Genomic DNA, 24,798 nt, shown 5'->3' with positions numbered 1-24,798 from the left:
AGCAGAAAACATTAAAACTTGGTTAAATTATTTGATTTTTTATTGTTTCAGGTTCAATATTGGTATTGGAATGGATTTTCAAGAATTGCCGCCTATTAGTCCCATTGGGTTTTATGGAAAACGTTATAGAACTCTTGTTTTAGCTTCATATGTTCCACTTGTAGCGAGTTCCACTCATAAAGATGTATCATCGGTGGGAGTTTTTCCTCCTGAGACTGACTATCAAACTGACAATGAGGACATAGATGAGGATAATCTTCAGACTCAAAGCTTTCCGAATAACCTTCTCGGAGAAATTCAGGTCCATTACATGAGTGATGACTCTGATAAAGACGAAGAAGACAATCTTCCTCTTGCCATTGGTAGAGAAAATTTACCGAAGGGTCAAAATAAAACCAAGAAATCTGACTGGAAGGAAGAAATTACTGATATTAGTATGACATCTACAACAGGTTACGAGGGTCGTCTGGGTAATGAACTGAATTTATTAGTCTAATTTATTAACTTTATTTATTATAAAAATATTCTAACACTTAGTTTATTAAAGTCTATATTTAATTTATATAAACAATATTCTCACACTTATCACAACTACTTTAATTTATATTATTTATTTATAGTATATATTATATATATATATATATATATATATATATATATATATATATATATCAAACAGCCGTTGTTCGAATGAAAGGGAACGCCTGGCCGATTTTTAGCGGGTCGGAGAATACACTAGAACAAAAGTGAGAATAACAAAATGTTTACAGGTTAAATATGACTCATATTTATCGTAACAATAATATGAAAGAACAAATCCGAGGTAAATCTTCTATAGAAATATTTGAGAAATTTTTCGACAATGAAATCATTGAATATATTACACAGCAGACAAATTTATATGCCGCTCAAAATAATAATCATTAATTTCATGTAACACAGGAAGAGATGAAGATATTTTTGGCTATTTTACTTTTTACTGCATACCATAGATTGCCACGAGAGCGCAACTATTGGTGTTTAGATGAGGATCTTCAGGTTCCCTTCGTGACTAACGCAATTTCATGGAACCGTTTCCAAGAAATTAAAAAATACCTACATTTGGCAGATAATTCCCAAATTGATACAAGGGACAGAATGTATAAAGTGAGGCCTCTCATCAACAAACTAAATAAAAAATGTCAACAATTTGGCATATTTCACAAAGACTTATCAATTGATGAAGCGATGATAAAGTATTTTGGGCATCACTCATCTAAACAGATCATAAGGGGAGAGCAAGTAAGATTTGGGTACAAGGACTGGATGCTTTGTAGTTCAACTGGTTATTGCTACAATTTTGACACATATTGTGGAGCATTAGTGGATAAATCAAAAGTCGCGGCGTTGACACAAGTTGTTCTAAAAATGCTTGATGTGATTTATGTGCCTACTGACAACGAAGTCTTTTTTGACAACTATTTACAATTTGATGGAAACTTTAAAAGAAAGTGACTTTAGGGCAATAGGCAGAGAAAATCGTATAAAAAAATGTCCTTTGTTACCTTCCGCTATAATGAAAAAGAAGAATCGTGGATATTTCGAATATCGCTTTGACAAAACAAGTCTACTACTTTTTGTAAAATGGAAGGACAACAATGTGGTCACAATGGCATCAAATTATCGGTTAATAACTATCGAGTCAGTGTACAAGGTAAAAAATGGTAGTGGCCCATTTTTAAATACATGCTCAACTCAGCTCTTGTTAAATCGTGGAGGTTACAAATATTTGCTGAAAATAAAGAAATGGATCTTTTGGCTTTTCAACGAGATGTAGTACGTCATTATTTAAGAAGTTTTGAGAAATCTACTTACTCTAGAAAACGACTAGCAGGATCTGTACCAATTAGTCTAAAAATGGATGGAAGCGGTCATTTTCCAAAGAAAATAGACAAACAACTTTGATGTCGCTTATGCCATCAAAGAGTACGTTGGATTTGTATAAAGTGTGAAGTTACTCTGTGTATTGAACGTAATTGTTTTGTACAATTTCGTACTAGTTAGATTATAATACAGGATATACCCAAGTATGTACCTATATAGTAAGAAAATAAAATATTTTCATTTTTACACAATGTTTTATATTTTTGACTCTTGATCAGCTCATTGTACTCGTATGAGTACACCTACTTTTTGCTAAAAATTTAATGTTTTTATGTCAAATGACAATGAATTGTTACTATTTTAACCCAGATTCAACAAGGACATTCAAAAAATCTTGTATTATCGAAAAAAAATGTCGTGCTATCAAATGGGTTAAATTATTTTTAGGTAAGAATTATAGAGACAGAATATTGCCACTAGTTATTAGGGAGTACTGGCTCCATCTAGTAGACAAATGCCAGATTAATCTATACTACTTTCTTCAAATACTGGTACCGTTCGCGTCATAAAAAACTGGTACAACTCTTATAACCAAAAATTGCGTTTTTCAAGTTGTGTAAGTTGATCTTGTCACATATGTCATTTTAATTTCTAGGGCAACGTTGCCAGTTCAATGAAATATTGTATTAAATCAGCTAAAAGGGGGGCTGTGCGACAGACACATATAAAAAATACCGTAGATGCATTCCAATGTTCCCTGTGCCAATACGCTAAGTTTAAAGATCCTTTGACTTTGATCCTTTATATTAGATACTGGTTTTTGAAAAAACTTTAAACATTTTTGAACGTTTCTTTTTTATTTAGATCTAGTGCAATTCCGTTATATGTGATGGCAACAACGAATTGATTCACGAATAAGTCTAAACAGGTTTACATTAGGAAAAAAAAGTGTACCAGTTTTATATGACGGGAACTGTACCTATGTCGGATTTATGGCACTTGATTGGCGTTAGTAACACAAATGGATTTCTTGCGTTTTGATTTATTTTGCACACTTTCGGTAGCTATTTTCTATTGGAAATATTGCCTTTGGGAGGAATTGGCTGTGACCACTGGATATATTTTATGACAACGCTATTGAGTATTAATTTAACTCAAATTCTAAAAAAAAACAGGATTTATTTCGTTTCGATTGATCGCTCCTTAATTATTAAATAATTTACCATAAACATAAAAAGCTGCTACTATGTCTACTATAATATTTAGACAGACAGTTTTCTCAAAAGTTGTATACTGTAAACCATAACTGAAGAGCACTATTATTTTTTTATTACATAGACTTTCGTTGTTCGGCCAATTTCAATAGATTATTTAATCAGATAAATAACAATACTATCCATAACACGATATAGACGGATAATATAATTAATAGATAACAATACTCAAAGGAATATACAAAGTCACCCACTTCTCATCTAAAGGCACATTGAGGCATTTTTAACAGAAAAACAATAGTGGACCACGGATAGGATATTTTACCACTTCTTCTTCTTCAGGTTCCCTCTCCTATCGGAGGTTGGAAATCATCATCGCTATTTTAATTTTATTGGCCGCGCTTCTAAATAATTCTAATGAGCTGCAACCGAACCACTCTCTCAAATTTCTTAGCCAGGATATTTTGCGTCGTCCTGGGTTTTTCTTCCCTTGTATCTTCCCTTGCATAATTAATCTAAGTAATACCTACTTCTCGCCCCTCATTATATGACCCAGATATTGAATCTTTCTAATTTTAACAGTTTTTATGACTTCACATTCTTTCTTCATTCTTTGTAACACCTCTATATTAGTTACTTTTTCAGTAAACGATATTCTGTGGATTCTCCTGTAGCACCACATCTCAAAGGAGTTTAATTTTTTGATTTCAGACTGTTTTATTGTCCACGCTTTCATGCCGTATAGTAAAGTAGAAAAACGTAACAACGTAGCATTCTTTTGCGGATCTCTAGATTAAACTTACGGTTGCAAAGTAAGTTCTTCAATTTTATGAACGTTCTTCTTGCCATTTCTATTCTAGATCTGATTTTTTTTGTTTGATCTTCATCTTCAGTTAGCCACGTTCCTAAATATTTATATGTTGTTACTCTTTCGATCGTTGTATTATTGATGATCAGGTTATCTACATTTTGTGGTTTTTTTTTTGAGAATATCATTGATTTCGTTTTCTTGAGATTCATTTGCAGTCTGTACCTTTCACATGCATTGTATACATGTTGTATTATGTACTGTAGATCTTCCATGTCACTTGCAAATATGACCGTATCGCCCGCATATCTAATATTATTAATGCTATTTCCGTTGACCAAAATACCTTCCACAATATCCAATAAAGCTTCTTGAAATATCACTTTACTGTAGATGTTGAATAAGAGTGGTGAAAGTATGCACCCTTGTCGAACTCCTCTAAGTATACTTACTTCCCGTGTCAGTTCTCCTTCGACTCTAATTCTTGTTTTCTGATTTTGATACAGATTCAATATAATTTGTAGATCTCTACTATCTATGTTTTTGGTCTTAAGAATACTTAAAAGCTTTTCATCTTGAACTCTGTCAAAAGATTTTTTAAAATCTATGAAGCAAGCATATAAAATATGTCCTGATTCATATCCAGACATCGTTGTGTCAGAACATTGACTCCGACTAATGCTTCTCTAGTTCCTAGACCCTTTCTAAAACCCATCTATGAATCACTTATTTCTTGTTCTAATTTCATGTGGATTTTGTTATGTATGATTTTAAGGAAGGTTTTCAATGTCTGGCTCATTAATGCAATTGTCCGATAGTCATTGCAATCTTTAGCATTTGTGATTTTTGGAATCGTTACAAAAGTTGAGAGAAGCCATTCTTTGGGTATGTGTCCCGTCTTGTATATGGAGTTAAAAAGGTCTACCAAGACATCAATATTATCTTGATCAATTATCTTCCTCTTTCATTATTTCTGGTCCCATGATTTCTCCGTTAACTTTTAATTGTTCTACTTTTTGGTCATAAAATAGGTGTTCAATGTATTCTTTTTATCTACGTAATTTGTCTTGCGTTTCAGTTATAGTGGTACCATCCGCATTTCTTAATGTTGTAATTGTAACATTTATAATAAACCAAAAGAAAAATCTGAACTTGCACAGGATCATGGAAAGTATTAAAAATTAAGATCCGTATCTAACTGTCCGTCTAACTGTAAAATGTAATATACCGATTGTTATACTTCTCGAAATATAAAATTTAACTGATTTTGTTCTTGGAGATAAGATGGTTTGAATCTAATGTAAGCGAAATTTTTAAATAATAGTTGAGTATTCAAGGTAAAGACGAAATTAATTAAAAAAGAAATGTAAAGATATGTAGAATATAATATCCAGACATCCGCAACACAACCACGTATAATATTCTTAAACTTATTTAATATTAATACTCGATCTTAGTAATCACTTAAATTTAAACAAAAATCCACACAAAATCACAAATACTTTATTATCACTAATACATAGTCAACATCCATAATATTACTGGTTGCCTACATATTAGTACTAAGCTGTACATTTGGATGGTGCTAATTACAGCTAATTACCTAATTACCTATATCAGACACACGTAAGCTATATATTTCTTATTGCGCTTTCTATTTGAAGAACGGGTGAAGCTGATGGATCTTGGTAGATCATGCATACCCGTAAAGTTTGCATTCATTGTTTAACACATTATAAATTTAGTTGTGTCAAAGAATACCACCTGCAACAGTTTTTATTGATGAGATGCTTTATTACCATTCATGAAATCATCACTCGCTAGTTTGCTGTCTTCTATCTTAGTGATTATATGTATGTATGGAATGGTAATATAATATGTATGGAATATGGTATAAGAAAAATATCTGTAAATATGTATAAATATCTGTATTTATTAATAAATATAACACCATAAAAAGCTCTTAAAGTCATAACATATCTCCACTTTACCTTTTTCGAAAACATCAATGATACGTTCATATAAAAATAATTATATACTAATGACAGTAAACCATGAGATATCAGATATCAACTTTTATTTGTTGCAGCTTATACTTTTAATTTATTCTTGAGAGGAGAAGAGCTACCCCCAGAATGGAAAACTGCATATATCAGCAATCTATACAAAAATAAAGGCGACAGAAAAGATTGTAAGAACTACCGAGGGCTTAGTGTAACTAACTCAATCTGTAGAGTCTACGGGAAGATAATTAAAAGCCGAATTGAAGATTGCTGGGAAGACGCTGAAGATCAGAGTGGCATTCGTACTGGTCGTTCTTGTATAGACAATGTGTTCTGCCTAAAACAAACAATAGAAAAGCGTTTGGAACATAATATGGAGACACACATGGTATTTATTGATCTTCAAAAAGCATATGACAGTGTCCCATTAGCCAAGCTATGGCAGGTGCTAGAAGACAAGAATATTCCACCGATTTACATTAATGCTGTAAGTTGTACGATGATATGACGAGTGTAATATAGATTGGACAAAAAGTGACAAAAAAGATAAAAGTGTCCAAAGGACTTCGCCAAGGCTGCTGCATTGCACCTACACTCTTTAAGATTTATTTGGAGAGGGTTTTGGATATTTGGAAAAGAAAATGTGAACCTATGGGTGTTAAAATTGGAGACCATACACTGTACAGCTTGCATTTTGCTGATGACCAAGTAATACTTGCAGAAGATCAAGATGATATCGCCACATGTTACGAAAAATAGATGAAATATTGTTCATAGAGCATTTTGTCCCCAAAGAAAATGTAGCTTACGATGAATCGATGATATGCTACTTTGGGCACCATGGAGGCAAACAGTTTATCAGAAGAAAGCCTGAAGATTTGGCTATAAGGTGTGGTGTATGAATACACCTAGTGGATATTTGATAAACTTTGAAGTATATCATAGAAAAAATCCTAGATCTAATGAAAAATATCAAAAACATTTTGGAAAATCTACAGCTCCTATGGTACACATAATCGAAGAATTGGATGACAAAGGATCTCTGAGATACAAGTTGTTTTATTGATAATTTATTTACTAGTACAAAATTCTTAAGTTCTGTGCTTACGGGTACTGTGAGGGATAATATAATTCCTAGAAATTGTTTTCTTGTTTCCAAAAAGACGATGGAAAAGAGGGCACGACGGGAATATTGTTCGATATTGAATGAGAAAACTTTTATTCAATACGTTCGTTGGAGGGACAACAAAGTTGTAACTGTTGCAAGCACATGTTCTGGTGTTCAGCCAGTAAAAATGTAGAAGGATATTCTAAAAAAGGCCATATCTTCTTTTGCAGTATAATAACCGCATGGGAGAAGAAATAAAATATAATATTCTATAAACAAAAATATATAGGTAATTCTATTCAGTTATCGAGTCGGTTTACGTTCCAAAAAATGGTACTGGACAATATTTACGTGGGTACCTCATTGACGCAGCTCCCTAAAATGCTTGGACTTGGAAAAAATGAAACGTGAGGCTGTGTATTTCATGTTTTAAACTATTTCATACAAATGAGACAAATTAATGAAGTTTTTCCATATTTGATCTTGCCAAACGCCCATATGGGACCATAAAATTATTGCATATAAAAAGAATTTTCTTTTCTCGACGCTAATGGGTTAACAGACAAATGGAAAGAGTGTGGGAAGCTAAACCAATAGAGAAAAACAGAAGATAGAATCACTTCCCTCGACACCCAACAGTAAAAGAGGAACGATTATGATGTAAATCTTTAAGTGTGTTTTTCCATTATAACTTTTTCTATTATTATATCGATTTGAATTTTGTATATAGATTTACGATATATTTAACCTACTTAGACTTTTCTTTCGAATTTTAATCTGATTTGTTTGTTCTTGTTGTGCTAGTTTTTTTAAATTAATTTGATTAAATTTACTACTCTTAAAAGAGCAAATTGTCGTTATAAAATATATGGTTTAAAGAATCGACTTATTTAATTCGGATTTCTGTAATTTTTTTTTACTGAATACGTCCCTGTTTTTAAATAATTACTGAAAATATTCCACATTTATATGAAAGTGTAAAACCCATAATTTAATTGTTTTATTTTTGATAGGTCGTACTGCATTAAACTTAAATAACAGTAAAATAATGCATTAATAATGTAAAATCAATTTTCAATAGTAACCATAATAATAAATACAAGATCTAAATATGATTACCATAACGGGAATTTGATTACCAATACAAGTTAAACTACTGCAATTTTACTAAATCATCGTATGAATACGTACAATAAGTGTGCAATAAACCAAGCGGTTATTCAGAGAAAAGTGATGAGTTTTACGTATAAAATATTTGTCACTAAATTTGCTTTATCTAATAATGACAATAAAATAAAATTAAGAAAATGCATTTTTTATGTTAAGTATAAATGTGATAACTTCCAGAATAACTGCCACAATTTAAGAAAATATTAAGAACATAACAAAACAAGATGTGGTAAGTATTCAACGAGAAACATCGACCACGTCCTTTTAACCGAGTTATTTTATTGAATTTTCAAAGATTCCAGCTTATCAGCTAGCCACTGGATAGCCATTCTTCACGCCCAATCTTTAGTCCATTCCATTAGCATCATATTAATCGCTTAAAAAGAAAAAACATTTTAGTATTCTTTAGTACAAAGTCCTAATTAAAAGAAATACCCACGTAATCGAAATATCTGCAACTATAAATGATTTAGTCTTTTTACCAGAAATAAGCCACAATTTTACTTTCAAATAAGTTGACATTTCGATTTCCACTTCGGAAATCGTTCTCAAATTACAAAATTTAATTAATTAAACAAATTTTGTTTTACTACTAGGTAATAAAGTTATTTGACTTTTGAATTGAATTGAATTTTATCTGATGACTTTCAAATGATATTGTCAATACTTTTAAGTTGCGTTCCTAGGACCACTTTCGATTACATGAAATCCACAACTTAAAAATATCTATCAGAAAAAGTCGAAGCATGTGAATTGTTTTTATAAAGACAATCATATGCAATTATGACAGTAAAATTCTCCTGTTAATAGTCCAATAGTAAATCATAAAGAAAAACCAGTCAAAAACACTCAAACTCAAAAGACTACTCACAATCAATTTATTCTACCACCAGTGACCGATTTCGCATTCGCAAAAGTAGAAAAAGATTTCTGTTGACGAAATCAAAATCCAGATTTTTGCTTTAGTCTAACAGAACTCATCAGAGCGACGAGAGATGATTCCAATGGTCACAGGAACTCTTAACATGCGAAATTCCTGTAAAAGACTTAATAACACAGCTATAAAAAAAATTACCACCAATTGTCTGAAGATGATCTCCACTTGAAATTTTAGAACTATGGTTTAATCAGGAAAAACCCAATGCCCAATAAAAGAAATGGAACGCATGAAATAGCAATAATGAGCCCAAACCAAATGAGCTAAGTAAAATCCATCAAGTAAATTTTGGTTTAACAGGTTATTAAAAAATAAAAAAAAAATATTATTTGACCAACTAATACTGTAAAAATTACTAAAATTATGACATAGAAGAATAGATAGATAGATTAAATGATGAGGCCTTTGGCCTATTCCATTACGACTTTTCAGATCTATTGTCCAATAGCTTTGAGACGGAACCTTCCATGTAGCTTCTTGTTGGTGAATTTTCTTCGTCCAATGTAAAAATCCGCACACTTGCCAGGCTGTCGAACTAACACAAAATGTGGTCTGCTGACACAAAATCGGTCAACCGAGTAAAATAGTCTACCTACCTTGAAACTATGCTAAACGAAGAATGGAGTCACACACAACAGGTAAAAAGTAAAACAAGGAAAGCTAGGAGTGCATTTAACTACATGGCCAAACTCTTAAAAAACCACTACCTTAATCTGGCCATCAAAGTAAGGCTCTTACGATGCTATATCTTCTCAATACTATAATATGGAGTTGAATCCAGAACATTGATGGAACACGATAAACTTGTAGAACTTGAAAACGAGCTGAAGCATATGAAATAAAATATACTTGGATTATCCAAAGTACAAGGTAAAGGTGAAGAACAAATGGTACTTTCTTTCGTCGGGAAACCTATAGCATTTTAGAGGAGAGTCTTCTAATGATGGCGTCGGATTTATGGTAATAAAAAACACACAAAGAATATACTCACAATTAGAAGCATAAGTGATAGAATCATATATTTTATCTACAAAGTAAATGAAAACATGCGATTAAAGGTCATCCATTTATACGCATCTACCAGTGCCCTCTCAGACGAAGAAGTAGAGGGTAAAGAATTACACCCGAAATATGAAATAGTGCCATTATGATAACACTGCTAGAAAACTGGAAAGCTATGATATAGCATATAGCTCCATGCATAGGAGCATAACTCCATGTTATGAGCTCTTACAGAGTGCACTATTGATCGTAGGTATAAAACTATTCTTCGGAATATGTATATAATAGCGCAACAGCTGCAGTGAGAATGTACTATGGCCACACAAACACATTTCTCTTGAAGAAAGGTATTACGTAAGGAGACACAATCTCTCCTAAATTATGCACCGCTTTATTACAAGTTGCTATGAGAAACAATAATTGGGAAAATATTTGAGTCATCATAAATGGTGAGTTTCTGAACAACTTAAGGTTTTCATATGATATAGTTCTTATTGCAGACCGGGTAGATCATGCCTGCCAACTTCTTTAAGACCTTCAGAGCTCTTGTCTTGGCCTACACGAGTTGGCCTTAAAATTAACTTTTCCAAAACACGATACATGACCAACCTTGTATTGGCCAAAAACATTTTAACTAATGGAACCCACATTGAACAAATGTATACCTATAAGTATCTGGACCACGAGATTAAATTAGGAAGAGACAATCAAACAACAGAGCTTAACAGGAGAATAAGACTAACATGAACAGCTTACGGAACTGAGGGAAGTCTTTAGATCATATATTCCCATGTGCTTGAAAAGGAAGGTCTTTTATCAACCAAGAAGGTATTTTTCTAACATATGGAGCAGAAAAACTGATTTTTACCAGAAAAGTAATCAATAAGATACAAGTGGCACAGAGAACAATGGAGGGGTCAATGTTGAATAAACGCCTCAGAGACGCCGAGTTTCAAATCAAATCCTCCTCCTCTATCCTTTATCCTTCGTAAGAATGTGGTGACGTCATTGTATTTGTCAAATGGTTGCTATCCATTCTTCTCTCTCCTGGGCGCGGTATGCTGCCTCAGACAGAGAGTAACCGGTAGCGCACTTTATTTGGTCTTTATCATCTACCTTGCCTTCAACCACCAACCTCTCCATGCCTTCCATTCGTCTGGTAATGTGACCAAAGTACCTTAATATATTTTGGTTGATGATTAGGCTTAGGATTAGCCTGCTAGACTTACAACAATCAAATCAAATAATTAGGAGAAAAACTGGTATAACGGACGTCATTAAAAAAAAACGCTGAAATGGAACTGTGCAGGACATTTTGCCAGAGTCAGAGATGAAAGATGGACCAAGAACATTTTAGAATGTAGACCTAGACACGATGCTTATCGTAATCGAGAACGTCCTCCAACAAGGTGGTTGGACAACATCAAGCGCAGCCAGTATAACGGTATTCGAGGTTCTCAAGATCGGATGCAATGGAATTATTTACGGAAGGCCTATGTTCAGCAGTGAACTCAAAACTGCTAATGATGATGAATCCTAGACACTTCATACTGAAGTGGACATCTGAAAGATATCATGAACGGATAATATAGCCAACGAGACTGTACTACGAAGAATGAGGAAAGAAAGAGAAGTAATGTACAAGATTAAAAGAAGAAAGTTAGAATATTTTGGACACATAATAAGAAACGGCACTAAATATAGATTACTAAAAATAATCCTCAAAGACAAAGTATTCGGAAAGCGAGGAATTTGGGGAAAACATATCATGATTAAAAAACCTGAGGAAATGGTTCTCCACGGAAATAACTAATCTATTTAAAGTATCAGTCAATAAAATAATTTGATCTAATTTTAAAAAATAAAATAATTATATTCGAATATTCGAAATGTACAGGCATCAAAAGAAAACGAACGTACAGTCTACATAGTCTTACTATCCTACTGCGTGGTATAGAGATTTGGACAATAAATAAGTTCTGTTGCAATAAGATTGCATTTAAAAGTTGTATTTATAAAGGGGTTATGAATCTATAATCGACTATCTCATCCAACCAGAAAAAAAAGGCTCCAAACAAATGACGTAAGGGTGTATCGTGGTGCCGAATGCGGATCTGACCACTATATGGTGGTCGCAAAAATAACCATACACTACAGGAAAGTAAACAAGAACAAAATTGAACAGGAGCAGGTAGCAGCTTCCACAAAGGTAAGATATAATATTGATAGCCTCAAACAAGAATCAGTACAATTCCTCTACAAACTTAGACTAACCTCAAAACTAACTCACTTAACTCGAAGAGAAACAGCCGAAAAAGAATATCAAGATATAAAAAATTGCATTCATCAGGCGGCCAAAGAGGCATTGGGGTACGAAGAAGCTGACAAAAGAAAAAATCCTGAGTGGTGGAACGAAGAAGTAGGAAAATTAAAGACAAAAAAAAAGCTTATCAAACATGGCTATCCACGAAAGACTCAGAAGACCGTAGAATTTACAGCAGACTCAACAGGGAAGCAAAGAAGGAAGTCACTAAAAGAAAAAACGAAATGTGGGAAGAGAAATGCGAAGAGATGGACCGATGCTTAGGAGGAACCAAAGTGACACAAGCTTGGAAATTCATAAAAAGTATTAGAAAAGATAGAAAAAATGAGGGAAATATAAACCTGACAAAATAAAAAGTGGGAAAAATATTACGAAACGCTATTAACAGAAAGTAGGCACGAATTTATGGAAAGACCTGACCATATCTCAATGACAGAAAACTCAGAGGTGCATAAGATAAACAAAGAAGAACTGAAAAAAGAATTGAAACAAATGAAAAATGGAAAAACACCCGGGCCTGGAGACATTCCCATCGAGTTGGTGAAACATGGACCGGATGCTCTTTTGGAAAGCTTAGTGAATATTTTTAATAAATGCTTAATTGAAGGCCAAACGATTCCAGACGATTGGAATTTGGCCCACATTAGCCCCATTTATAAAAAGGGAGACAGAAAAGAATGCGGAAATTATAGAGGCATTAGCGTAACTAGCTCGCTGGGAAGGTTATATGGTCGTATATTGAAAAGAAGAATAGAAGAGGAGTATAAAGAAATTGAAGAACAAAGCGGCTTCAGAGCAGGAAGATCGTGCGTGGACAACACATTTACCCTTCAACAAGTAATTGAAAAACGAACAGCTCGAAACCTCCCTACGCATCTGGTATTTATAGATCTGGAGAAGGCTTATGATACAGTTTCTTTAAAACACTTATTTAGTGTCTTGATGAAAACGGACCTTAGTAAAACATTTCTAAAAGCAATAAATGTCCTCAAAGCACTGTCAAAACAGGAAATACTTTCTCAAGGGTATTTACAGTAACTAAAGGCTTGAGACAAGGATGTTGTCTTTCCCCCACCCTATTCAAAATATATATCCAAGAAGCACTGCACCAGTGGAGACAAAAATGTGCGGGAATGGGGTTGAAGCTTAACAACCATTATCTGACAACGCTGTTCTTTGCAGATGATCAAGTACTAATGGCAAGCTGTGAAGAAGATGCAGATTATATGCTTAGAAAGCTCAAAGATGAATACGAAAAATGGGGGATAAGTATGAATATGTCTACAACAGAATATATGCGAATAGGCAGTGAAGACGAAGACCCGGATTTAGAAATTAGACAAATGAAAAAGTGCTACGAATACAAATATTTGGGAAGTATTATCTGCAGTAAAGGAACAACGGAACGAGATATAAACTATAGAGTGCAACAAGGCAGGAAGAGTGTTCAAATTCTGAATTCGATACTTTGGTCCAACAAAGCTACTATGAGAACTAAAATGACTATCTACAAAGTCATTGTAGAGCCCATTTTTACATATGGAGCAGAATGTTGGCAAATTACAGTAAAAGGTAAGAAAAAAGTTGACACGGTTGAAATGGACTACCTGAGAAGAGCTTGCCGTATATCAAGAGTAGAACGTGTACCTAATTCTGAAATTAGAAGAAAAACAGATAGAGTACATACAACTTCTGAAAGAATAGAAACTAGACAGTTAATATGGTATGGACACGTAAAGAGGATGGACGACAACAGATGGCCAAAAAGAGCTATGGAATAAAATCCAAGTAATAGAAGGAAACGAGGAAGACCAGCCAAGTCTTGAATACAAGGTGTTATGGAAACCATGAAAGACAGAGCCATTGATGAAGACACCTGGAGAGATAGAAAAAGATGGCGATCGAAATGCGGGAAGCGGCAGAAGCTGTAGGATCCCCGCTTATATATATATATATATATATATATATATATATATATATATATATATATATATATATATATATATATACATATATATATATATACATATATATATATATATATATATATATATTTATAAAGGGGTACTGGCGCTATCCTGGATGGATAAAATACCAAATTTAGAAGTAGTCAAGTGACTAAAAAGAAAAGCAATAACTACTAACGATTAAGTCATAAACTGCAATATCATACAAATGTTATGAGTGAGATAAATATGAACTTCTGCAAGAATATCACCAGGAAATATGTAAGAAAAAAATATAGGAAAAAATATTTGGGAAAATTATCCAGCTTCATTTAATTATTTTGTGTAGCAGTATGAAAAATTTAAACACTTTCATAATAGAGAAGTCACCAGAAACTTTTCATCATCAAACTACTTTATAACCTTATTTTAAGTCCAGAGTTTGATCACCTCTGTCCAGGAGGAGGACGTATACAATATTTTAATTATACACGAAAAGCAATGTATTACCATTTAATAAAAGCGACCAAACCTTACAATCGTCTTTGGCATATTAGAATCAACGGTAAAATTATAAAAGAATGGAATGAAAAATTTATACATCCAAAAATCGAAAAAACTAGGTTTGAAGATGTCAAAGAAAAGCTTAATAGAGCATCTCTGGAGTAAACAAAGCAGGAAAAGCTAAATAAAATGAAATCGAAAACATATAAGTCCCAAAAACAAAAAGAAGCTTATTAAAAATTAAGAATAAAATAAAGACCAAGATAAAAATAATAAGTTACAGAATATAGGTCACTCTTATAAATACGTAGGAAGAGAAAGAAGAAAATGCTAAAAAAATGAAATAATAGGTGTTATTATTTTAAAAATATTTAGTTAAATATTGCTCACTGTATTTATTTTTATAAAAAAATTGCTTTAAAATGTACATGATTAAAAACTTCCATATCATTGATGTTTACAGTATTACTGCAATATTATGGATAAAGTAACTAATTTTAAAAATACACATTTTTATTTTGAAAATCGCACATATTTAACACTAAAACATCTCAAATTATACGTACCTAATATAGAATTAAAACAATTTTAATAAAATTACACTAGTACTAAAATATCACAAAAGATAGTTACCTAATATAGGCTTATAATGACTATGACATAATTCCACAAGTAATTATTGAAATGCAACTTCTATTAGCTCTAAAATCCGCTGAATCTATCACCTTAGAACTTTGTTTCTTTTCTTGTTGATTGTTTTTAGTTGCTTTCTTAGGTTTCGTTTTTCTTTGATCTGCAACAACTTCACCAATTTTTAGCTTTTTCAGTTCCTTTTTGGCATCCGAAGAATGTCCGAAGTCGTCAAAGTCTTTGGTACCATCCTTGCCTGCCCACTCTGTTATTAATTCTCCTCCTCCAGGATGATCATCTAGATAATCTGTGACATCATATACCATATCCTTTATAATTATCCATGTTCTTGGATCTTGTTTACCATCGTATTTGGATATCTCTTCCAGGGTGTAATACTTGATATCCGAAGATACTTCTGTCGCATTTTTACCTAATTGGTTTTTCTCCTTGTTGTTACTCGTTGTATTTTTTCCCCCTTCTTCATTAACTTCACCGACTTTTAATTTCTTAAGTCTGTTTTTAGCGTCCAATGAATGTCCGATATTTTCAAATTCTCTTGTTGCGTCTTTTCCAGCACATTCTTTTATAACGTCTGCTCCCCCAGGATGTTCTTCAATGTAATCGGTGACGTCGTAAACATTTTTTTTAATAATTATCCAAATTCGGCTTTCTTCGCTACCATCGTGTTTCGCTATTTCGTCAATAGAATAATACTTTGTTTCTACCATTTCAACCATTTTACTAAACTTTCTATTTTAGATGCACTTAAAACTAATTTTGCTAATACTGTTGTCACGTTATAGTTGGAAATAAGGTTCGAATATATTAAAATAAGTTTATATTGAATGAACTGTTATCGGGGATTTCCGATAGTGTTTCATCAACAATAACTATATTTTATGGAATTCACGTTCAAGATTACATTGAAAATTCTACAATTAACGGCTAGTCGCAGAGTCGGTTTCAGTGGTTGCTTTATGTAGTTGTCTTTAAAAGTTGTCCTCTATTATATATATAAGAGTAAGAAAAAAGAAGTACTTGTGACTCGTTTGGAAAAAATATATAAATGTTTTGGATGGGTTGGAGTCAATAAAAGGGGCTATTGGTTAACTATTTATTATCTCGAGCTTTCAATTGTGTTTACAATTATTATCAAGAGCTGCTAAAAAAGAAAAAATATCTTACAAAGTTGAACTAGAAAGAAAAAAAAATTTTGTTAACTCACCAAATAAAATTAGTTTGGTTAATAAAATTGCTGCAAATACATTTCAAAAAAAAATTAATATAAAAATGTCCTTATCTAATAAATGCTTCTCTGAAATTTTAATATAATTTTGAAAACATTTTCTTAACACAAAAACAATTGAATTTATAAATAATTTAAAGTAGCGACCAATTACAAATAAGCCTCAATGTTTTAAATGCCAATTAAAAATTTTTATTTTTGACAATTATTATATATTGCCAAAAATACAATTTTGTTTAAAAATTCTTTTTTGTTTAGTAACAAAAAAGGAGAAGATTTATTCACCATAGATAGATGTCTGAAAAAATGTAGCAAATATATGGAAAATTAAATCAAAATGTGATATTTTTCAAGTTTCATATATAAATTATAAAGAAATAATATAATTATAAATTTTGCTTTGATCTTTTGTTTAAATTATTATCACTTTTGCTAATACAAACAATTTCCAAAAAAGTCCTTTTGAATTTATTACTTTCACTACATAACATTTTAATGTTATCAAAATCCATAATATGGTCTTTATCGATTACATGCTCTGCCAAAGCACAAGATGGATTTTTAATTTTGCAATCACTTTTGTGAGAAATAATGAGATTTGAAAGATTTCTTCCGGTCTCACCAACATACTTAGTTTCACACTGAGTACAACTAATGCTGTATATACTACATTCGTTTTTTCAAATTTGTAAAAATTTACAAACTTAAGTACAACAACATTTACAAAATTTAAGTACAACATTAGTTGTACTCATAGGTCATAACAGTCAAGAACCCTAGCTGTGCCGTTGTTAATATAACATTTCAAAATTGACCATTACATTTTTTGATAGATTTTATAATCAATCAATGTTGTCAAAAGTTCAATTAAAAAATTAATATAAAATTACGTAAATTGGGAATCTTCCGGCGTTCTGTGTTTCTGTGTTTTTTTTGCTGATGTATTTATTAGATTCATTTTTGATGTTTGCCTTTTTGATGTTTCTTCACATTAATACCATTTTAACGCTACAGATCTTTTAAAGTTAAGATCATTTACTTAATTGTTTCTCATATTAAAAGTATAGCTAATAACACTCTTTTGGATGAACTGATGATGCTCATTAAACAGTGGGCGAAACGTCTTCTAGTCTTCAGATAGATAAAGTAGCACAACTCTTGTCTTTTTTATCTCCAAATTGACCGAAAACATCTCATTCACTTACGAGTGCACTTTATATATATATATATATATATATATATATATATATATATATATATATATATACATATGTATAGAACTATTTTCATCCAAGTTTTTATGCAATTTGAAATTGTCAGGAAAAAGTACTATCAGTTTATAAATGATTAAAAATGTGATTTTCGAAAAACTGACTATGTATTTTTAAATATGTAGCTGTATCTGCGAATCTACTAAATAGATTTTAATTTACCAATGCTCGTTTGAAATGTATTTAAAAGTCCCTTAATTTACCGTTTTTGACAATTTTTCTCCTTATTTTGTTAAATTTTGACAATTAATTGAAACTCATAAAGTTTGTAAGTTTTCTTTTCGTTCTTCGATCCTATCAAATAAAATTTATATTTCTCGGTTTTATAAATTACTTGGTCAAAGAGTTAATATCATAGTAACAAAAATGAGACTTTGTGAGGAATAGTCTACTGGGCTCAGAGATGTAGCTCTTCAAATATATAGTAAAAGTCCACGAGGAATCTAAGATCCTGTAGTTGGCTGTATACCATATATAACAAAAAAATTTTTTTAAAAACCCTTTATAAAAGGTATATAATTTAAAAACCCAATCGGGCTATATCACAAAACGTTTTCGGAATCCATATTCTATCATCAGTGCACTAGGTGGGTATAACCCGTTAAAAGTTGTTTTTTAAAATTTAGTTTACATTATATGGTGGTAAATATTGTGATGTTATAGTTACCAGTGGATTTGGTAACATGGCGACGTATGACTCCACGTGAAGTTGCTGGTCCTGAGACGATGTGTCTACGAGGACTTGATGAAAGCAACTGACAAAAAAAATAGTTAAAGATCCGGGCCAAAAAATTTGATAATAAGACATTATTTTACACATAGAAGATTATATACATGGAAATCACCACAAGATACTCCAGGCCGCATAGTGAGAAATCAAATAGATTACATTCTGATTAATAAAAGATTCCGGAACAGAATAACATCAGTCAAGACATACCCAGGAGCTGATATCAAATCAGACCATAACCCACTGATTGGCAAAATTAGGCTCAGGCTAAAGAAAGTTAGACATAGTGTCAATCCAAAATTCGACATCAAGCTATTAAAAGATCAACACACAGAACATAGTGTAAAGCGGTATATATAGAACAATTTGAATACCGTTATTCAATTGGATGTAATGGACCAGGAGCAAGAAAAGTTACATACAGTTTCAAAAGACATACAAGAGAAATTTCTCAAACTACCAAAAACAAAGAAGAAATCGTGGATGACAAATGAGATTCTAGATATGATGGAAGATAGGCGAAAGTTCAAAGATCAAGACATGTCATTATACAAAAGAATCGATAAAAAGATCAAAAAAGGTATTATTAGAATAGCTAAGGATACACATCTAAGAAAACAATGTGAGGAAATACAGCAATTGCATCATAAACACGATTCATTTAATATGCACAAAAAAGTTAAAGAAGCCGCAGGCTTATACAAACCTAGAAGAGTTGGGTGTTTGGCAGATAACCAAGGCAAACCACTGTTAAAGTGGAAGAAAAACTAGATACTTGGAAGAATTATGTGGAAGTAACTTTTGCAGATGAAAGGCAGAATACCATTGAAGACACTGAGTGCCAAACAGGACTCTCGATTACCATTGAAGTCACGTCAGCTATTAAAAGAACTAAAGATGGTAAAGCGGTAGGGCCTGACGAGTTTTGTGCAGAATTTCTAAAACTTATGAATGAACAGGGAATAAAATGGATAACAACTGTATTCAACAACATATACGTAACTGGAAAAATACCCCAAAGCTGGTTAAAGTCGACCTTCGTGACCATACCAAAAAAAGTAAATGCCAAAACATGCGAAGACTACAGAACAATTAGCCTAATGAGCCACTTACTTAAAACGTTCTTGAAAGTGATACACGGCAGAATATATAAAAAATGCGAAGAATAAATATCATGGACGCAGTTTGGATTCCGCGATTTCTTAGGCACCCGAGAGGCTCTATTCGCTGTCCAAGTGCTTATGCAAAGATGCAGGGATGTTAACTGTGATGTGTATACTTGTTTTATCGACTACAAAAAGGCATTTGATAAAGTAAAGCATGATAAACTTATAAACATCTTGAAAGAAGTGGGGTTAGATGATAGGGACTTAAGAATCATCTATAATTTATATTACAACCAAACAGCCAATATTAAGACAGAGGCAGTCTCCATAGATAGAGAAGTGAGGCAAGGATGCATTCTGTCCCCGGTGTTATTTAATATATACTCTGAATATATCTTCGAGCAAGCGCTAGGCGAACTAGTGGAAGGCGTATTAGTCAACGGAATTCGTCTAAACAACATTAGATATGCAGTAGTTTTTGCAGATAGTCTGGAAGGTTTGCAAAGAATAATGTCGCGTATATCAGATATAAGTAGAGAACACGGACTTGATCTTAATACGAAGAAAACAAAGTACATGGTAATCAGTAAGCGCGAAATATTAAATACACAGCTTTTGGTTAACCAACATCCAATTGACAAAGTGGACAGCTACACATACCTTGGTACCAACATTAACAGCCAATGATGGGATCACTCCAGTGAAATAAAACAACGCATAGGAAAAGCGAGATCGGCGTTCATAATGATGAAGTCTCTTTTCAGAAGTCACGATTTACCACTTGCTACCAAAATCTCTCTCATAACATGCTATGTATTTTCTACGTTATTATACGGAGTAGAGGCCTGGACACTTTCCGCAGCTTCTTTAAGAAAACTCGAGGCATTCGAGATGTGGTGTTACAGACGTATTTTAAGAATTTCATGGGTGGATCGTGTGACTAATGTTGAGGTCCTACGTAGAATAGGCAAGGAATGTGAGATTATTAACACCATCAAAGAGCGCAAACTAGAATATCTTGGCCATGTTATGAGGAATGAACAGAGATACGGCTTGTTGCAACTTATTCTTCAGGGCAAGGTATTTGGAAAGAGAGGACCAGGGAGAAGAAGAATATCTTGGCTTCAAAACCTGAGAAAGTGGTTTAATATATCGACAACCGGACTATTCAGAATAGCAGCAAGCAAAGTTAGGATAGCCATGTTGATCGCCAACATCCGGAACGGATAGGCATCGTAAGAAGAAGAAGAAGAAGATTTTACACATATAGGATTATCTTCAACTAAATTTTTATGTAATTTAAGATTGTCATGAAAAACTACTCAATAAAGTTGTCAATACTCGTTTAAAAACTTTTAAAAATCCTTTAATATACCTGTTCCCTCAATTTTGTTTCGTTGTCTGGTTAAATTTTGACAATTAATTGAAAATCATAAAATTTTATGTTTTCTTTTTGTTTTTCTTCGCATATAAAATAAAACTTGACAAAACTGACATTATAACAAAAAAATGTGGTATCGTAAGATAAAATCGGTTTATTGTGCTCAGAGATATAGCTCTTCAAATATTGGGTAAAAAGGACTATGTTTGACCCTTCCGAGGGGCATATCTCAGGCCCGGAGACTGAGCCGAAAAATTACTGAGGAATCGAAAAAATCTACAAACTTGTAAATAATAAGGGAAGATATTTTAAAAATGACTCAAGATTTTTACTCAGAATTGTATAAACGAGAAGAATTGCGAGATCCTAATCAATGTCAAATACCAAAAGTCCAAACTGTAGGCTCAGAAGATATCCCAGATATCACAACACAGAAAATAAAAAGATCTCTAGCAGAAATGAAAAACAATAAATCACTTGGAGGAATCACCTGGAATAGTCATAGAACAAATCAAAGAAGGAGGAGAATCGTTGACGTAAACCCCTCCCAATGGTATAATGCAATAATAGCCATAAAGTACAAAAAATGTGACATTTCAGACATAAAAAACTACAGAACTATTAGTTGGTTCTCCCATACATACAAACTATTCATGAAGATAATAACAAAACGGCTTGTGAACAAACTAGATAGTTACCAACCTTGCGAACAGGCTGGGTTCCGCTCCAGATACGGAACAAATCATCATCTACAAGCTATTAAAACGCTAATAGAAAAGTGCACAGAATACATCAAGCCTATCTTTCTTGTATTCGTAGACTATGAAAAGACGTTTGATCTATAGTTCATCATAAAATGCTTTGAGCATTGGCCGACTGCCGCATCGACTACCGATATATTACCTTGATTAAGAGTATCTACGAAATTGGTACAGCTTATGTCCGAATTCATGAAGATACCAAAAAGTTTCGAATGGAACGTGGAATTAGACAGGGTGATACTATCTCCCCGCAATTGTTTATAGCTGTACTCGAATATATTATGTTCAAGCGAATGAAACGAGGGGATAATATGGGAATTAATAAAAATGGAGAGAGTCTGAACCACCTAAGATTTGCTGATGGCATTGTTTTAATATCTAATAGAGTTGATAAAGCTACAAGAATGCTGGAAAGGCTCTGATAGAACTTAAGCGTCAAAAACAATTGGTCTTAAAATAAACACCTTAAAGACCAAATTTATTACCATCCTTGTAGTAAGTGATAAAATTCAGAGCCATACCATCGACCAAGTAATAGCTTACAAATATCTAGGACATGAGATTCGCTTAGGGCGAGATAATCAGACAGAATTAAAATTAAAATAAATTTATTGAAACTTGTAGAACTCAGCAGCAATTATATTAACTCCTGGTGCTTTATTTGGTTTTAAACAATCCAACGCTATTTTAAGTTCTTTTATACTAAACGGCCGATGTAAATGTTCATTGAGGATCAACGGTTCTGCATATAACATAGGATTCGCCGTTATCTTCGTATTCAAATGTCTTGCAAAATGTAGTAAACTGTTTAAGTTACCACTTTCTCCAATGACCAAACTTCCAAACTTATACAGCCCAACAACCTCCCAAAATTCTTTTGAATTTTTTATATTTCTTAAACTCAATGCAGCATTCTTATAAAATTCTTCCTGTTTTAAGTCACAAAGGTGCTTGTATTTCTGTTTAACGTCCCCATAAAATATATGTTCTTTGCATAAGTCGAGTCGAGTTGAGCTAGTCTTTCTAGATACTCTGAGATATGACATTATTTGCTTTCTCTTTCTTGCGTACTCACCATCAAACCATTGTTGGCTTTATTTACACTTCTCCGTTGCCTTAAAAAGCTTACATTTTCCCTTATGTGCAGACTTTTTTGTACATTGCTGTAGTAACTCTAAAGTTATCTCCGGTTGATAAGTCCACTTATTCACCCTAATAATTTCACAAGACATTCTTTCTTTATATTTTTCCTAATTTGTTTAGTTCCAAGTAATTTAAGGAAGCAGTGGCAAATCTTTACTAGTTAATCTCTTACTGCCATTGTTATCGAAGGTGAACTCCACTATTAGAGGCATATGATCAGAATAATATTCACAACCTATAAAAAAATATCTACTAAATTTAACATCGGTCTTTATGCAAATGCAAAATGTATGACAGAACTGCCTAATAACCAAATTAAAATCGTCACATAGCCCATTTACCTTTTTCCCATGATGAATAATCAACTTTCGAAACTCTCCTTTCGCTCAGTCTTGTCCTTCTGTATACCTCATCCTCATCAAGCTCTCCCCAACCGTGCATTAGAATCACCTACAACTAAACTATTTTCAACATGCTGATCTAAATTTTCTACTAAAACCCTTTTGACGTTTTCAAAACACTCCTCCCAGTACTCTCCAGGCCTCAGATACATTGGAATAATGCTTACTTTTTCATCAGCTATTTTTATGTCTGTAATTATTTGGCCAACCACTTCCCTCAACTTATAGTGTGGCTTATCATTAATAACACACAATCAATCTCCACTCGCTCTACCAAAACTATAAAATCTTACAGCTGCCTGTGAGGCATGCATATAACTTATACTTATAAAACTGCTCGATATGGATATTAGAGATGGTGTATTTGTTGGAAGTCAAAAACATCCATACATCAGGGAGAGTATGAGTACAAAGTAGGAGTCACTACAGAAACGGCGCTGCACCATCCCGTATACCGGGTAAAGTACGTTCTGAAAAATCAAGAGATTATGTAAAGTGCATTACTCGATATAGAGGGAGCATTCGAAAATACCTCCTACGAAGTAATAACAAGGGCGATTTGTCTAAAAGGAACAAACAAAAAAAGCCGCAGATGGATAGACTGCATGCTGAGAAGCCGTGTGATATACACAACGGTTATTGTGGGATAGGATACTGGAGGAAGGAGTTTTATATCCTCTTTCGCATAATCCAGTTATGGATGGGCTGATAGCTAGACTCAGCAACGACAGGCACATGCCCTGGACTATGCGGATGAACTGATCATCTTAGCCCACGACAAATTTAATTGCGCAGTTAGAGATAGAATGCAACAAGCGCTTAGTGTAGTTACAGAATGGACTTCAAATGTTGAACATAATACATAAGTCCTCAGAAGTCCAAAATCATAAAATTTACCAGAAAAATTAATTTATTACAGGTATTGAATTCTCAATACCTAAACGGTACACAATTTAATCTGGTGAGTGAAGTAAAGTATCTTAAAGGAATAATATACTCGAGACTTACTTGGAATCAGCAGATAGAACCAATAATCAAGAAAACGACGTTAATGATAGCCAGATGCACTCATAGCAAAATGTGCCGTTTAAATCTAGTCATGTTATATTGGATTTATAACATGGTGATAAAATAAATAATTACATATGCATCAGTGGTATAGTGGCCAAAAGTACCATCCTCAAACTAAGCAACGCGCAAAGACTTGCTGATCTCCGACTTACATTCTTCTTTACATATAATTTTAAC

At 32.9% G+C, this 24,798-nt stretch overlaps 2 protein-coding genes across 2 annotated transcripts in view; one reads left to right on the top strand and one right to left on the bottom strand.

Annotated features, from left to right (window-relative positions):
- LOC140440172 (uncharacterized) overlaps nt 1–24,798 on the top strand; it is a 57,636-nt gene that overhangs the window by 3,784 nt on the left and 29,054 nt on the right. The window contains exon 2 of the mRNA XM_072530496.1: nt 52–470. Within this exon, the coding sequence (XP_072386597.1) occupies nt 71–470 (400 nt within the window). The 5' untranslated portion in view covers nt 52–70. The remainder of the gene's footprint in view (nt 1–51; nt 471–24,798) is intronic.
- On the bottom strand, nt 5,813–16,371 carry LOC140431620 (uncharacterized). Its single transcript, XM_072519516.1, has 2 exons — nt 15,512–16,371; nt 5,813–8,542 (listed from the first exon to the last, which is right to left on the bottom strand). Exon 1 carries the CDS (start codon nt 16,246–16,248, stop codon nt 15,532–15,534), a length of 717 nt encoding a protein of 238 aa, XP_072375617.1. The 5' UTR covers nt 16,249–16,371; the 3' UTR covers nt 5,813–8,542; nt 15,512–15,531.

Source organism: Diabrotica undecimpunctata, chromosome 1, assembly GCF_040954645.1.
Source record: "Diabrotica undecimpunctata isolate CICGRU chromosome 1, icDiaUnde3, whole genome shotgun sequence".
In the NCBI taxonomy this organism is placed as follows: domain Eukaryota; kingdom Metazoa; phylum Arthropoda; class Insecta; order Coleoptera; family Chrysomelidae; genus Diabrotica; species Diabrotica undecimpunctata.
This window is presented reverse-complemented; position numbering and strand designations above follow the sequence as displayed.